Source organism: Phyllobates terribilis, unplaced genomic scaffold, assembly GCF_046119375.1.
Source record: "Phyllobates terribilis strain yellow unplaced genomic scaffold, ASM4611937v1 Scaffold_3__8_contigs__length_932513732, whole genome shotgun sequence".
NCBI classification, from domain to species: domain Eukaryota; kingdom Metazoa; phylum Chordata; class Amphibia; order Anura; family Dendrobatidae; genus Phyllobates; species Phyllobates terribilis.
The window spans coordinates 453,350,225-453,366,840 of NW_027362763.1; the positions used below are offsets into that span (position 1 = coordinate 453,350,225).

The window sequence follows — 16,616 nt, forward strand, 5'->3', positions numbered from 1 at the left end:
TGTAATGACTGTATATAATATATGAGTTTCACTTTTTGTATTGAAGAACTGAAATAAATTAACTTTTTGATGATATTCTAATTTAGTGAGATGCACCTGTATATATCACATATCTATGCACATTTTTTTGAGGGGAATTGAATTATAATCAAGTTTTACAAAATTTGTATTCTCCAGAAAATGGACTTTTTGTAAGTTGCTCCACGTAAATTCATTAAATTGGCAGACAGCTGCACATGCCATTCTTCTGAACCATTGTAATACTCATCTCACTGCTCACCTCTTGTGCCATCCTTGCATTCCGCCAACTTCCAGCATGACTAGGCTTCTGAGGCCCCTACACACTGAGCCACATCAGCATCCCTCTTGATGTCACAACGCTACAACACATCTCGCTGAAGAGACAGCACAGAGCAAAGGGTCGTCAGAGTCCTAGTCCTCCCAGATATGCTGGCCAGGAGTTAAGAGGCCAAAAAGTATTGGAGCATTGGGGAAATATGAACACAAAATGTACAGAGGACCGGACAGCAGGCTGCAGGCAAGTGGTGAGGTGAATATTAATATTTTTGCTTTTAACATATTACGTTTATTATGCTTTGGGGTCTGACAGGCCTTTACTTTGCTGCAAATTGAATTTCCCTGTAAATCCAAATGGATTGCAAAATTCAAGCTTCAGAACAGTTCATCTCTACATATATTAGAAGGTAGCATGCATAATATTAAATAATGAGTAAATAATCAATAGGACAAGGGCTGTTGTTCTGTTATTTCAATCCATATTGTAGGTAGAAAACCCTATTTGTGTATGCAAATGTGAAATATTCACATATAAAACTTAGTAATTTCTACAGAGACGATAGTGGCCAGGTTTGTAGTAAAGTCTAATTTACCTATGAAATAATAACATTTGATTAAATGTTCTGCCTTTACTAACGGTTAAATGCCATGACTCGCCATGGTGCCTATTTTCTAACGAATGGAAATGATTAGGGACTAATTTTGCACCACTCTTTATCTATATTTGGAGTGACATGTCAGTGTATCATACTGGGTACCCTAATAGTAAAAGAGTTTACATGTAAGTCATGCCCTGCAGAGTATAATTTGCTGGAAAGATAATAATGAAGATGAAAATTAAATGTAATGAAGAAGAACATACTGTGTCTTTAGTCTGGTTCTACATTTGACAATTTGCTACATGAGCTGAAAAGGAAAAAATGTGGACAATTAAAAAAATATTTCTGTAAATACTTTGTAATATTGTAGAATTAGAATTATTCACATCAATTATACTGATAGGAAAGGTGATTTAAAAGACTAGTGCTTAGTAAATTCTATTAATACTTTAACCACACATATTGTGATATTCATACCTAATGGTCTTTATAATTAAACAGCGTATTTTTGTAAATCTGTCCTGTGAATTCTGTGAAACTTTCCTTGATCTTACTTCCCCTTCCTATTCATTCTCATGTAACCAAAACACAATACTACTAAAGTCCTTTTGTAACCATTAGGTTGAGTTTAGTATTTTCTTCCAAACCAATGAAATTAACATTGTAGCATCTTGTTATTTCAGGCTCCCTTCTTAGATATGAATTTGATCCTGTAACGAAATATACACACCACCTAAGCTATTTATAACACATAATATTTGCTAGCAAGGGAATAAATGGTATACAAATAGACAGCTTCAGCCCACCAACATGACCCATTTAACTTAGGACGCAATGTTCTCCAGATTTGATTCACATTCATTTTCCGGATGCAGAACGTGGGTTAAAGTTGTCAATATAATTGACATATACATTTTTTTCATCTTAATTATCTAATTAGACTAAATACAGTCACTTAGGCACTTATTTTTTTAAAATGTATGTGGGTAATTGATTTTTGTAATACATTATGTTTAATAACGGGCATTAATATGAAAGCTATGTATCCTTCTCCCTATTTTAAAATGCTTGCAAAATGATGTACATAATGAAAGCTGCATATTGTGACTTAGCAGATAGATAAATAGATGGTATCTTTAGAATAGATAAATAGGTGGTATCTACAGAATATTAAATTATACTTGTTGGGTTTGACCCTTAAATTTGTAGATTCGAACATGAAAGTTATAAACCTCAATCAAAAAGTGTATTGTCTAGAGTCAATGAAACTTACCTGGGGATATGGAGATGTCCTGGATTTAGACTTTGTATTAGATAGACGTGATTTATTACTCTTCCGACTATCATTGATTGTTGGATTAGAATTTGCATAAGAAAATGTTGGTTTTGTTGTGACTTGATCTAAAGAAAGCTGAAGTCCTTTGTATTCTGTATCTCTGTATAAGAAACAGCATATATTAAGTATGTTTCATATCTGTCATATTGAAAAAGCATGTACATATGCACACGAGCACATCATGATTAGCTCCAATAGCTTACAGACTTGATTTAATTAACAGTCTGAACATGTTTTCAAACATATGACCTAATATTACATAATAAGGTATATATCAGTCTAAATTCATGTGTTTGAGAGTAAGCCCAGTTTGCCCAGGAAGAAGCCGACAGGCGAAACCCAGGATCAGTTAGAAGCTAGTGTGACGCAAGGGATTTTTATGTGCTTTACATACTTTTTAATTTCTTGGAAATTTGTGAGTGTAAACCTCTGTTGATATCAAATTAGACAACTGGGCTGCTCTATATTCATTTATTCCTAAAGGAAATATACTATTGTCCTATTGAAGATCATTTGTGAAACTACTGAACACAGCAAGAGAGATGGATATTATCTTCCGATGAACACTGTTCAAATACTAAAAGTGTAGTGACGTAGGAGGATTCAGGATGATATTTGATCAGCTCAAACAATGGTAAATGTGGTATTTTACCTAAATCTTATAAGCTCCTGTTTTCAGTTTTTGCGACAGGCATACCTGTACAATACCTACTTCTGTCAGCCCTCTTTCCTGTCACGCAGTGAACTTCCTTCCTCATCTTAGCTATGACTTGCATTTAGGGACACTGAGTGTCTCTACCCGCATCCAGAGACATGCAGAGGCATACTTGATTAAATCTGTACGTCGTCATACATATGAAATAACTGTAAATATTTGAGTGGGACCATCCATTCATCTCAAAAATATGCCCATATACATTAGATGTAAGACAGCCAAACCCGCAGGCAGGGGTAGCCAACTATCTAATTTGTATATAAACCTACAAAGATCCAGAAGCAAAGCCACCCCCCTGGAAGAAGCTAACCACGAAACGCACATCGGGGCCAGTGACACCGATAACAGGTCGTACTCTCTACCTCTACTTCTGATACCCTGCCTTGCACTATTTATGGTCTGCTATTTTCCTATCCATGGCACTTAGCTATATACCTTATACAAGTACACCTTTAACCATGCTGATATCAGCACTGTTTGCACTCTATTAGTTTTTCACTTTTATTAAATCTTGGAGCTAATTTCTTGCACATGTAGGATTATGGAGCTCTTATAAGGAGACAATTGTCCTTAGAGGTGTGATTTAATTATTTATTGCACGAGGCACTTTGTTTACAGCTTGTAGTGGTTTTCAGGCATATGCCCATATTTTGTATACATTATACTAGATACTTGTTAAAGTGACAGATATATAATTTTGCTGCTTAACACTTGATATTATATGTTGAAATGATCTGAATATTGAATATTCTTATATATTTTCTTGACATTTGTGTCCTTATGCAGTATTCTATGCTCCTAGCACATATGCACAGCATGGTGGCTCAGTAGTTAGCACTGCAGCCTTGCAGCACTGGAGTCCTGGGTTCAAATCCCATCAAAGACAACATCTTCAAAGAGTTGGTATGTTCTCCCCGTGTTTGCATGGGTTTCCTTCGGGTTCTCCAGTTTCCTCCCACACTCCAAAAAAAGACATACTGATAGGGAATGTAGACAGTGAGCCCCAATGGGGACAGCGATGATAATATATGTAAAGCGCTGCGGAATATGTTGGCGCTATATAAAAAATAAATATTATTATTATAGTATCTGATGGTGAACTGAATCCCCTTGATGGGATTCATGGGTGCCACCTATTAATGGTGTTTAGTCTGCTTGTTGTTTCCCTTTTAAAATCCTTTTAATAATTTTAGATTGATGAAATAAAGTTTGTTATATATTATTCCTTATTATGGCTTTGCTTCTGGATCTTTGTAGGTTTATATATATGTATTGAAGCGCCATTTGATTTAGGCCAATTTTTCGGTTTTATCTAATTTGCATGTGGGTGTCCCAAACTCTCCTGGCAGCAAATGTTGGGTGGAAAGAAAGGATCAGCTTGTTGTATTTCAACGCACCTTAAAGAGTAATCGTCTTTTTAATTTTTATTTAATCAATCATTAGTACGCATGAAAATAAGCAACTTTGTAATATATCTTATCAGAGAAATCTGCTTCTCTCTCCTCTAGGACTGTTCATTAATTCTCCAAAATCTTATTTCTCAGTTAAAATGTGTATTCAGTGAAGACTGATTTTTTTCAATGCTGAAATAGGAGATGGCAGTTGTTGTTGATAAAATTCTATATAGACCAGAGGGGGAGCAGCTCTGCCTCTAGCTCCTTCCTCATCCTTCCTTCTCGCCTTCTCAATTTATGAAGAATATTATCAGCAGCAACTGACATCTCCTGTCTCAGTAATGACAAAGTCTGTCTTCACTGAATACAAATTTTACCAGAGATGTCTAGCAACAACTTATTCGGCCACATCATTGAAAACACATGAACCCTTAGCCCTGTCAGACATGCATGTGTATGGAGGAGGACCCAAGCATTTAATTGACATATATTATAAGCTAGTTAGCCTTAGTCTAATCAGAGTAGGGATTTTAATTGACAAAATCATTTACCATAAACCTACAAACTAGTGTACCCAGTTCCTCTTGTTCTATAACATGCTGTCCAAATTAAGGGAACCAGTATATTCAACATGGCTGGTTCCCTTAATTTGTTATTGTGAAGACCCCGGGTCTTTCGTGGGCATAATACTACTCAGATAACACAGGGTAAGGGTAAAACAGCGTGGCAATACTTTATTGAACCACAAAGCGGACAATAAACACACAGAACAGTCCCAGCAAATACCCAAGATGGTACAACATTACACAGTCCTCACGCTTCTGTTGGCCCACCTGAGATAGAACAGCTGCGACTTTGGGATTTCCAGGGCCAGCTACCTCAACCAGTGACCTACCGCTTCTGGCAGGCCCCCACAGAGAGAAGGTAGAGGCAAGCTTAGGAAGCTAGCAGTCCATTTAGGTACAAGGCCAGGAGACCCGAGGGTCCCACCCTGGCCTCTCCAGGAGTTTCCATGGGGCCAGATGACCAGTTGGTCCCAATCTGGCTTCTCCAAATGTCTCCACGGGTTCCAGGTGACCAGAGGGTTCCTCCTTGCAAACCCAAACAACATAGCCATGGGGCCAGGTGACTTCATCGTCCCAACCTGGTCTCACAAAATGTATCCATGGGCTCTCTGATGGTCAATGGAGCAGATCCGTATGTTTCCAGTCAGGGCTATATACCCTTAGGCTGGAATCATGTAGAATCCAAATCTATGTCTCTTTGGGTAAAGCCATGCTACCAAGCTGTTGGTGTGAAGAGAGTCTGATCTTTGGTTCTGCTTGTAAAGTCTATTTCCAATCTCTGTCTCAAGTCTCCTGCTACAGAACCATATCTCCTTTTTAAGTATAGGTCAAGGGGTTAGGGAGGCCATTACTCACAGGGCTCAGGTCTCATGGTTTGAGCTAATCAATTTACATAGTTGGTATCGCAGGGGCTCTTGTAAATAAACATCATTGTTTCAAAATCAAAGAGAAGACAACATTCAGGGTTATACAAATAAGTGTATGTCCTTCTTGACCAGCCATAGAAATACACATACATTTACAAGTCAAAACAAAGATAATAGTGTATTTCTCTTGGATTAACAAATCTAATCATCCGGCTGATTAAGATTATAAGCTGTATCGTCACAGTTATCTTTGGTGAAATACATTATGTTGGCCCTAGATTTTTCCTTAAAAGTGTTGTCCACTACTGGGACAACCCCTTCTCAATCCAAATGATTATTCCCAGTAAAATAACAACACTTATACTCATCTCCGATGCTGGAACTATTCTAGCAGTGTTAGCATTGTCTCTCTTGGGGCTCATGTGACATTGTTACATCATGCAAGCCATGCGGCCAATCATCAACCACTTCACTCTTCCCGCCTTCAGATGTGTCAAATACATCCAGAGAAAGTTAGAGAGCAGCAGCGCTGGAACAGCACAGGAGGTGAGTAAAGTGTTTTACAGAGGGCGAACATACAGATTGAGTAGGGGTTGTCCCAATACTGGATAACCCATTTAATGTATCATAGTAAATAACATATCTTTTGTCTACTAGTGCCAACTTTTAAAAAAAAAAAAATCAAAGCAAGAATGATATGTGTTTAAACCAATGGTAGGGATTTCCATTACTCAGAAATAATTGTTTTGTGTTCTACCAACTAAACAAGTCTAAGGCTACGTTCCCACGATGGGCTTTTGGTGCATTTTTGACATGGCGTCAAAAACGCAGCATCTTGCAGTTCTGTCAAAGTGGATGGGATTTATAGAAATCTCATGCCCACTGTGCTTCTTTTTAATTCTGCGTAAACTGACCTGCGGTGCGTAATTCAAATTGGCAGAATGTCAATTTCTCTTGCAGGTACACTGAGTTTTCTATGCTGATTTTCCCCATAGACTTACACTAGATGCGGAAATTCTGCAGCAAAAAAATGCATATGCATGTAAAAACGCATGTAATCCGCACCTAAGTATAGCAATAAAGTTTTATCAAAGCAAAAAAGCAAGAACTATTAAAAACAAAGCAGCATTATTTAAAGAATTACACACTAAAAAGAGACAAAAAATGCAGACTCAAAAACGCAATAAAAACACGTGTTAAAATACGCACAAAAAAGAGCAATTAAAAAACGCAAGTAACCTAATTTACATAATAGGTGCAGAAATGGTTCAGAAATTCTGCAACATCAGAAATGCACCAAAGCTCATCTTGGGAACATAGCCTTATGCTTGCAAATTTGAAATGCCAGAACAATGAAGTTGCAGTTTCCCTGCAGTCAGTCTGTTCTCCCAGCTACTTCCATACTAAATTGTATTCTCATCTCAGTGACTAATTGACAATGACAATCCTTGCCAACATTCCTCCCACACATACAGACACAAACAAATAAAGTTTAAGGATAAAATATTCCTAAAATTGCTTTTTGCCTATGTTCATTAATTTTCTTATAACACAAATGTTGTACCACACATATACTTGATTAAATCTCTTCTCCAGCCAGTCATAATGTTTTGTGCAAACAGTTGATTCATGTCTCTGATATAATACATTTCTTAGACAGCTCCCTTAATTACTTTCATTTATTTCTAATCTACTTAATGCCTTAGTACAGTAATGCTTGACTAAATATGCATTATGCTCTTTTATTTAAACTCCTAAAACAATTTTCTGATATGCCAAAAGCAAACAGTTCTTATACACACAGTGAATCGCGGTGCTGTGTATAAAAGCAAAGCTGTCGAAAATGTATTTATGTAGAAAAAAACATCTTTTTTTTACAATTTTACAAATATATAGATATCATTGTAGCACAATTTTATCATGAGTATTATCAAATATTATATATGGCAATTGTTATGGTGTATCATCGTATCCATTGATCTTTTTTAATTTGTGCCAATTTTTTGAAGGGGGTTGCATTAATTGGTTTGTTGTTAATAAGTATATTTCACCCCCTTCAGACATCTAAGGTACATGTACAGTGCATGATGGGTGTGGCAAAATATGGCCACTCAACACACAGTATGTGCTGGCTGTGTTGTACAGCAAGCACCTACTGTATATCTAAGAGCAGCAGCCAAAGATAGTTTTGATTGCTGCTCTTTAACCTCTAAAATAGTGTTGTAAATCACTGACAACAGCAATTAAGTGGTGCTATTCCTCTGGTGTGCCAAATTGGGTGCTCATTTGCCTACCCTTCAGTGACATAGTCACAGGGTTGTTGATGTGTAGCTTTGGCCAATGGACGTCCTCGCTGTTGCTAATTGTCCTAGTATAATCAATTAACGATCACATATGAAATAAAAACACTATATACTCACCTCTTGCAGTGGCACCTATCCATTGATGTTGGCGCTGCTGTTCCCGAAGGCTGACGTGAAATTGTTTTCATGTGCCAGCAGGAGCCAATGAGAGCAGCTCATCAATATTCTGCCAAGGCGGATTTCCACTCTGTTTAATCAGTAAAGGCTGCAGCTTACGAGTCCGTGCTCACTGGCTGCAGCCGACACGTGATACAACAATGTCACATCACTCTCAAGGAACATTGAAGCTGACATTGAGGGAACAGTGCCACTGCAAGAGGTGAGTATACATTGTATTTATATTATATGGGGTCCTGAGCTGGTTAAAGTGGGGTTGTTAAGTAGTTGGAAACCCATTTAAGCTGTTTCATTAGATGTACAATCGTGGCCAAAAGTTTTTCCACTTACACAAATTTTGATTATCACAAAGTGTGTTTTTAGATCTTTTAGTCAGCTCTAAAGTACTTCTTTGATTATCACAGTTTCCTGTTTCAGTGTTTTTAGATCTTTTAGTCAGATTTAGTACTTCTATGGCATGTTGAAGTACATTTATAAGAGTTAGATATTTTAGTCAGATATTTCTATGGCATACTTAAGTATATTTGTAACGGGTCTGGGAGGTGGAACCTCTGAGCAACGATACAAAGGGGCAGTCCTTGTAAGGAAGCGGGTGGCTCCCAGGGTAGGCGGGCAGGTAGTCACGGCAAGTGACGGGGACAGTCTCTGGGTAGAAGGGCAGGAGGTCACGGCAAGTGACGGGGACAGTCTCTGGGTAGAAGGGCAGGAGGTCACGGCAAGTGACGGGGACAGTCTCTGGGTAGAAGGGCAGGAGGTTGCGGCAAGTGACGGGGACAGTCTCTTGACGGGCGGGTGGTCACGGCAAGTGACGGCTAAGCCTTCAGATAGGCTAGCAGGCGGGTAGCAGGTGGACGCTCCCAGGTGAGCGGGTAAGAGTCTCTGGACAGGCAGGTGGTCACAGCACGTGACGGCAGAGCCTCCAGGTAGGCTAGCAGGCAGGTAGCAGATGGACGCTCCCAGGTGAGCGGGTAAGAGTCTCTGGACAGGCAGGTGGTCACAGCACGTGACGGCAGAGCCTCCAGGTAGGCTAGCAGGCAGGTAGCAGATGGGCGCTCCCAGGTGAGCGGGCAATCAGATCAATAGACAGACTGGCAGGGCTGGTAGGCAGACTGTCGGACCGCAGGAATGCGAGTAGATAGACAAGAATCAGGCAGGTATCAAGCAGGAATCTGGCAGGTAACTGGCAGGTATCTGGTAACGGGACCTGAGGGCTGAAGCAGAGTGATAGGCTATGCAACAACATTGCTCGGGCACCTCCATTTTGGAGGAGGTGCCTTATTTATGGTGAGGTCCTCCGGCCATTGGCCGGGGACTCCTTAGGACGGCGCGCGCGGCCCCTTTAAGAGAGGGGGAGCACGCGCGCCCTAAGCACAGTAGCCGGGAAGCAGCGCGCGCTGCCAGCAGAGCGGGAGGAAGACGCCGGGCACGGAGCGGAGAGGTGAGGGGAACAGCGTCCCTGCCTAGCAGGAGGCAGGGACGCCGACGCTACAATATTTATAAGCATTTCATAAGTTTTTAAAGTTTTATTAACAATTACATCAAGTTTATGCAAAGACTCAATATTTACAGTTGATCCCTATTTCTCAAGACTCCTGCAATACACTTTGTGATGCTGGATATAAACTTCTTTGCCAAATTCTGACTGATAGCAACATTTCTGTGTTTTTGCTTGTCCACCCACTTTTTGAGGATTTACCACAGGCTCTTAATGTGATGGACTGAGATCTGGGAATTTCCTGGCCATGGACCAAAAATTCAACATTTTTGTTCTCAAAGCAACTTAGTTATCAATTTTGTCTTGTGACATGGTGTTTCTCTCATGTTGGAAAAATGATGGTTCATCACCAAATTGCTCCTGGTTTGTTGGAAGAAGTTGTTCTTGGAGGATGTTTGGATACCATTCTTTATTCATGGCAGTGTTCTTTGCCAAAATTGTGAGCGAGCCCACTCTCTTGAATGAAAAACACCCCACATGAATGGCCTCATGATGCTTTACTGTTAGCATGAAACAGGACTCATGGTAGCGCTTCTCTTTTCTTCCCCTGTCAATCCTTTTTCCAGATGTCTCATCAAAGAAAATAAGTTTATCCAAAACATGTGCATTCTAATCCCTGCACTTCATGTAGAATGTTAGTTTGTCCTTGATGTTATTTTTTGTTGAGAAGTGGTTTCTTTGATGCCCTTCTTGACAAGGCCATGCTCAAAAAGCCTTCACCTCACTGTGCTGCAGATGCACTAACACAGAGATAGGGATTGAAAGCAATAAAACTCTGAAGAAACTGTACAGATAGTGTGTGACAACACATATATTAGTTTGTGAGGAAAATAGAATAGAGTCATACACATTTTTCAGGTCAATTGGAGGCTTTTGGGTACTTTTGATTGGTTGCAAGTTGAATTTCCATGGAAAATCTGGCAAATTTGAATTGCAAAATATTCGTTCAGCTCTACTTCCATTCCATTATTCACTTCAAAGCTAATGTTTATTTTAGACATACTTGACTACCTGCTGTTATTCCTGAGCAAGCTCTGCACTGGTGTTGAACCAATCACATCACTAAATTCTTTTCAGGAGACAGACCTGGCACTTGCTGTTCTTTCATGGGTGCCCCTGAAGCCTTCTTCACAACAACTGAACCTCTCTAATTGAAGTTCTTGTTGATCCACTAAATGCATGATTTAGGGGCAACTTTATAAGCCTGTAAAGCCCTTTTGATGCAAAACAATCATGATTGCATGGGTTTCCTTGGAGGTAACAATGGTTACCAAAAGAAGAAAATTATTTCAAACACCAGCCCAATTTTCAAACATTCAGTCTGCTCTTATAATTCAATCAGTATGACAAAGTGATATCCACTACCTTACTCTGGTTAGCACTTCCTCTTAAACTATAGAGATCGCTGAAATTATGTAAGCAGGTAATTTTATTCCAGGGCTCAAATTCACTGCAAATGGGGGTTTTGGGATTTCATAGCTAGGAATGACTTTGCAATGTTTTCCAATTTATCTGATCACTCTTTAAAACAATCCAAAGTTAATGAAAGTTGACAATATAAAAATTGCAACAGCAAGCTTTGTGAAAACCAAAATTTGCATCTGTCTAAAACTTTTGGTCATGACTGTGTATGTTGAACCTGTTGATTTTGGCAGGTTCCATTGGCTTCATCTGGATATGGGCCTCCTTTTATTACTGGACTGCAGAGTTTAGCTTTTTGTTCTCAAAGAGATAAGCAATTACCACATCAGTGGATTACTGACCTGTTCCTACTGAAAGCATATGCATGATAAGAATGCATGTGGATATATTTGGTGGGATTGGTACATATGTCAGTGTATAGCTTGAGTATGTTACTCCAGTTAATTACTTCTCTCTAATTAGTTGGAAGGGAAAGATGCTTCCGCACTGAAATATGAATACCTTCATGACATCAAGGAATGATCAATGTAAAATCATTCTTTTATTGTTTCTATTTATTCCAGAGAAATTGTAAGAATTGACTATAAATAGTTTAGACAGTATCAGGTTGGTATTGGCTGCTTTCGACCACTGCTTTAAACATGATCCCTCTTTCAAAATAACCGATGTTCCCCAGCCCTTAACTGTACTAGCCAATACTTAAGGCATTCTGTCCTGTCAAGGCCTTTACTACACAACGACTGACTTTTGGTGTTGAGAGTTTTATAATTTATATGCACATGAGATCTGAACTTAACTAATGACCACTCTTCATATTACACATTTCACTGCATTACATTAATGTTATAATTTTGAGTTCAAGTCATGAAAGTAATTCTAGTATTACATGACAGCAGTCAAAGAACCATTAGATTATGCCTATTACTCTTAATATTTAATATGATATTGATATAAACTTGTCAAGTACTATATCTGAAGTGAAGACAACTTTATAGAGGTTTTGCCTTCTCATTTTGAATAACATTAATCATGGTGTAAGTAACAGATATGCCCTTGACTTCTTAATTCCAGTTCTACATTGATGAAGTTTTCATCCCTGAGTATAAAGCCAACATTACATGTACCAGAGCGATCACACTTGCTTATTTTACAGTCTAAAGTAACTAACTATTCTCAACATTTATACAGTGATATGTAATATAGATTACTGGTCTCTAATTGAATTTCTATGCCAACTTGATTAAAACTTAATGCTACTGTAAAATTAAATTGAAAAAAAAACTCAAGTTTATAACCATTTTTCAAACTATACATTAAAGATGAGTGAATCAATTCTATGTTAATCAAACTCATGTTGAATTTTTAGGAATTGACTGAACCCAGCCATTTTGATCACTTTGCAATTCAATTCAAGTGAATCTTTTAAAATGGCCATCACATTTTAAGAATTGCAACAGCCATAGAAGAATTACATGACCTTGAACGGACATCCTCAAAATGCCTTGCAACTATCATATGAAATGATGTAGAGCTGTGGGACCAATCATAGGCTGTATAAAAGTAGACACAGGAAATTCAGCAGCTATTTTGGTTTGAATCTGGTTAGTGAGAAGATATGATAGCTCACAGCTCAGCCATAGGTATAGGGATAGAAAGAAATAAAACTATGAAGAAACTGTGCATATAGTGTGTCACAACATATATATTACTTTGCGAGGAAAACAGAAGCATGTCATACACATTTTTCAGGGCAATTGGATTCTTTGGGGTACTTTTGATTTGCTGCAAATTGAATTTTCTTGGAAAATCTGGCAAGTTTGAATTTCAAAATATTCGATTTCATCAAACACCTCAAAACTAAGGTTTAACTTAGAGATACTTGGACTTTAATTGTAAAGTGCTGCGGAATATGTTTGCACTATATAAATAATATTATCATTATCAGAATTATTACTAGACATTTCATTTTACAATAACCTATTAGTATGAAGGATTAAGACCATTCTTTATTAATCACATATACATTCATCTAAAAAGTCATCTGCATTCACTGAAATTAATGAATGTACACTGATGGGTAAATTAGTATTTACTTTTCAGTTGCCCTAGTAATTTAGTTTGGGAAACCCACATTTTGGAAATGGGAGTCAATGATGAGCATGTGACCCGCTCACCGTTGGTGATACACCCACCAATTTCTGCCTGGTTTAACTACTACAATCACTATTACAATTATTTTCTTGACACATTGAAAAATGATTCTAATAAATAATATCCCATTTGCACAGTGATAATGTAAATGAAAATACAGTATTTTATAGTCTATAAAATTAAGTATCACTTTTTATCCAGTTATCTACCTCTTTTCATAGACTATAATATAACTCAGTTTGTCAATCTTCCGTGAAACACAGGCATGGGAAGAAACAGTAAAACGAAAGAAAAATTATATTATAATTAATTTTTATTAGGTGTTTCCTGGAGATCTAAATGCACAAACTAATGTGCACAATATGTACATTAGCATCTACTACAATACTTGCAACTAAAGGGCTAAAAGCTATGAATAATTAGGTTTAATTTTCATTTCTTTCCTTCATATTAACTTTCAACAGATCAATTAAGATGATTAGTTCGCAGACCTGCTTATTGTGATGGAGAAATCAATGAACGTAGCAGAGGTGTGCACTAATCTGATTAACTCTCTGCATCTATTAAATAATCTAAATGTCATTTATCCAAATATTTTGACTTGACTATATAAAGTAAAAAACAGTCTCAATTACATTTTGTCTGCCCTTTAAATATAAATACATTATTTTTTAGCTTATTTCAAGCTTAGGCTAAACTAAATATACTTATAACTGTCAAAAATATTTTATTAATATGCGTTAGTCAAATAACTATTTCTAACGCCATAGACACCAATATAAAGGCTCCTTTGCCTTCTATAGCAGCCTTCAGTCTTCTGTGAAGGTTTTGACTAGGTTCTGGAAGGTGTCTGCAAGAATTTACATCCTTTCAGCATTAATGAGGTCAGGCATTTGTGGCGCCCCTGAGGGTTCGACCGCCACAGGGATGCTGCACCTCTTTAATGGGGTGTAGTGTTCCTCCTTTGAGGTAAGAACGGTGCAATGGTCATGACCCTACCTCCACATCCAACACCACACTTCTCCCACCAGAGGGGGCTAGTAGGCACTAGAGTGCCGCCCCTACTGGAAAATGGGAGACTGGGGAACCAAGAGATAGGGGGAACCAATTAGTGGGTGAGGGTGGAGGACTCACATTTTAGTGACACTTAATATTTCATATTTAATAAACAGCCATCTTGGCTCATGGTTCTTTGATTGTGATCTCCCTCCCTGAACGTGGATCCTGTGTGGACCTGCAGCGGATGGAGACACGGCCCTCGTACCCTGGCCTTGGGTCGAGGGGCAGGTTGCAGATAACGTATGTCTCAACCCGGTCAAGGACCATGACCAAGAAGGCCTGGAGCTTAGGAGTGTAGCTCCACCGCAAATGGATCCCAGGGGGATGCAGACGGAGCGGTATACGCCACCTGTCCTCGCTATTCTGGCCAAGTCAGAGGGATTCCGGTTGCAAGAGGGGTACTGGCCCCCGACACCTGACCTTGCTACTCTACGTCCTGGTCAGGGAAGCCCGGTAGGCCCAGAGGATCCCACCGGGTAACGGAAGGAGCGGAGCTGCCACCCGTACCCTTTTTCTGAGCGAAGTCCAGAGGGAGACCCGGCCTATCTACACACACACAGACAGGAAAGGACCCAGTCTTAAGGCTAGGAACACTCTGGTGCGGGGTCCTGATTGAACACTTGAATTACTCGGAGGTTGTCGGACCCCCGTTCCTGGTGACTGCAGAACTACGCGAGGAGCAGGGAGAAGCCTTGCAGCTGTACTCTCCACCGTGAGTAAAAACCCTAGAAGTCAACCCCTATGGCCTCCGGACTCTTTATTCTACACTGCACCGCACTACGCAGCACCAGACCTCCTACACTACAACCCCCTCCATCCTGTCTCTCTGCCCTGAGGCCCTGCTCCGCCTGTGGGGAGTAGTATCAACGTCGGCTGCCACAACATCCCGCCTCAGAGGACTGCAGCAGCGCTTGTGGCCTTCACCAGGTACCACAGGTGGCGTAGTCGATAGCAACCACTCAACCCTGATAAGCCCGTACCACCCTTTTTAATGTGACGGCCCTGGGCACGGAGCGGGTCCGGGCCATGGCTGCACCCCACCAAAACACAGGACCCGGCTCCGAGTAATCCCCCATCTTCCCAGGGTTAGGGCTGTCAGCGTCACACATTAATGTTGGGTGATGAAGCCAGGCTCACTGTCAGTGTTGTAATTTAACTCAATGATATTTCTCTAAGTTCAGCTCAAGGCCCTGGGCAGGCTAGACAAACCTAATGTGACAAACCACTTTTATAGACCTTTTTGTGCTTGGAAGCATTCCCTTTCCAAAATTGTGCAAGCACAATATCTATTGAATATTGTTCCTTGTGGCATTCCACTGTAACGAAGGGGGCCCATCTAAACCCATGAAAAAAATATTCAGACCATCATTTCTCTTCCACCTAGCCTTACAGTTATGAAAAAAAATTGAAAAAAAGTATTCTCCTTGGATCTGTCAAATTTTGATTTGACTGTTAGGCTGCATCCCAAGACACTGACAATTCAAAGATGTAAATTAAATTTTATGACTTTGGTTGAAATAACTAAGACTTGCAATTATAAACGTACTTTTGAGCATGTGAAGCTTATAATTAACAAATATGTTAAGCTGTCCAGCAGGATACATTTTTTCGGTAAAACATGTAGAACATATTAACATTGAAAAATAGTTTTATTAGTTGTCATGGATATTCCAGATTACACAATTATAGTTTTCTTTAGAATTTAGAATAACATGGGAAGAGCTTGCAAGACATGCAATTAGAAAAAAACATCTGGACATCAAATGGATCCAGCTAAGTTTCTCAACCTTGCTTGATAACCAAACTCCATATTTGTCTATTCTGCTGGTTTATTATGTGAAAAACATGAAAGGATCCCTAGAGAAATTATTACATTACCACCAACTGCATTCATATTTTCTACTAAGCTGAAATTGCTTTTCCATGTATGGAGCCCCTGTGTTATTTGGAGATTAACCATGGCATGGTTACCTTAACTCTTAAGGTTTGTAGCAATATTACAACAATACACGAAAGCCAAAGCCACATAAAATTTCAGTAGAAATTAACATACCTAAGAAAATAGAAAGTAAAATGGCAGTATGCTTTCCTCTAACACTTATAATACCCATGGGTTCTGCCTCTGGCATATTGTGCCACCAACAGGCTTGTGTGAGAGTAGCTCGTTTTTTAGTAAATCCAAAATTTAAATGAGCTTGTATTCTGTCATCAAAAATCTGCTGTGGATTCAAACAAC

The 16,616-nt window shown here is 39.1% G+C and overlaps 1 protein-coding gene across 1 annotated transcript in view; it reads right to left on the reverse strand.

Moving 5' to 3' along the window:
- Nucleotides 1-16,616, reverse strand: part of SIM1 (SIM bHLH transcription factor 1) — a 173,869-nt gene that overhangs the window by 45,536 nt on the left and 111,717 nt on the right. The window contains exon 10 of the mRNA XM_073675760.1: nt 2,170-2,332. Coding sequence (XP_073531861.1) covers nt 2,170-2,332 — 163 coding nt within the window. The remainder of the gene's footprint in view (nt 1-2,169; nt 2,333-16,616) is intronic.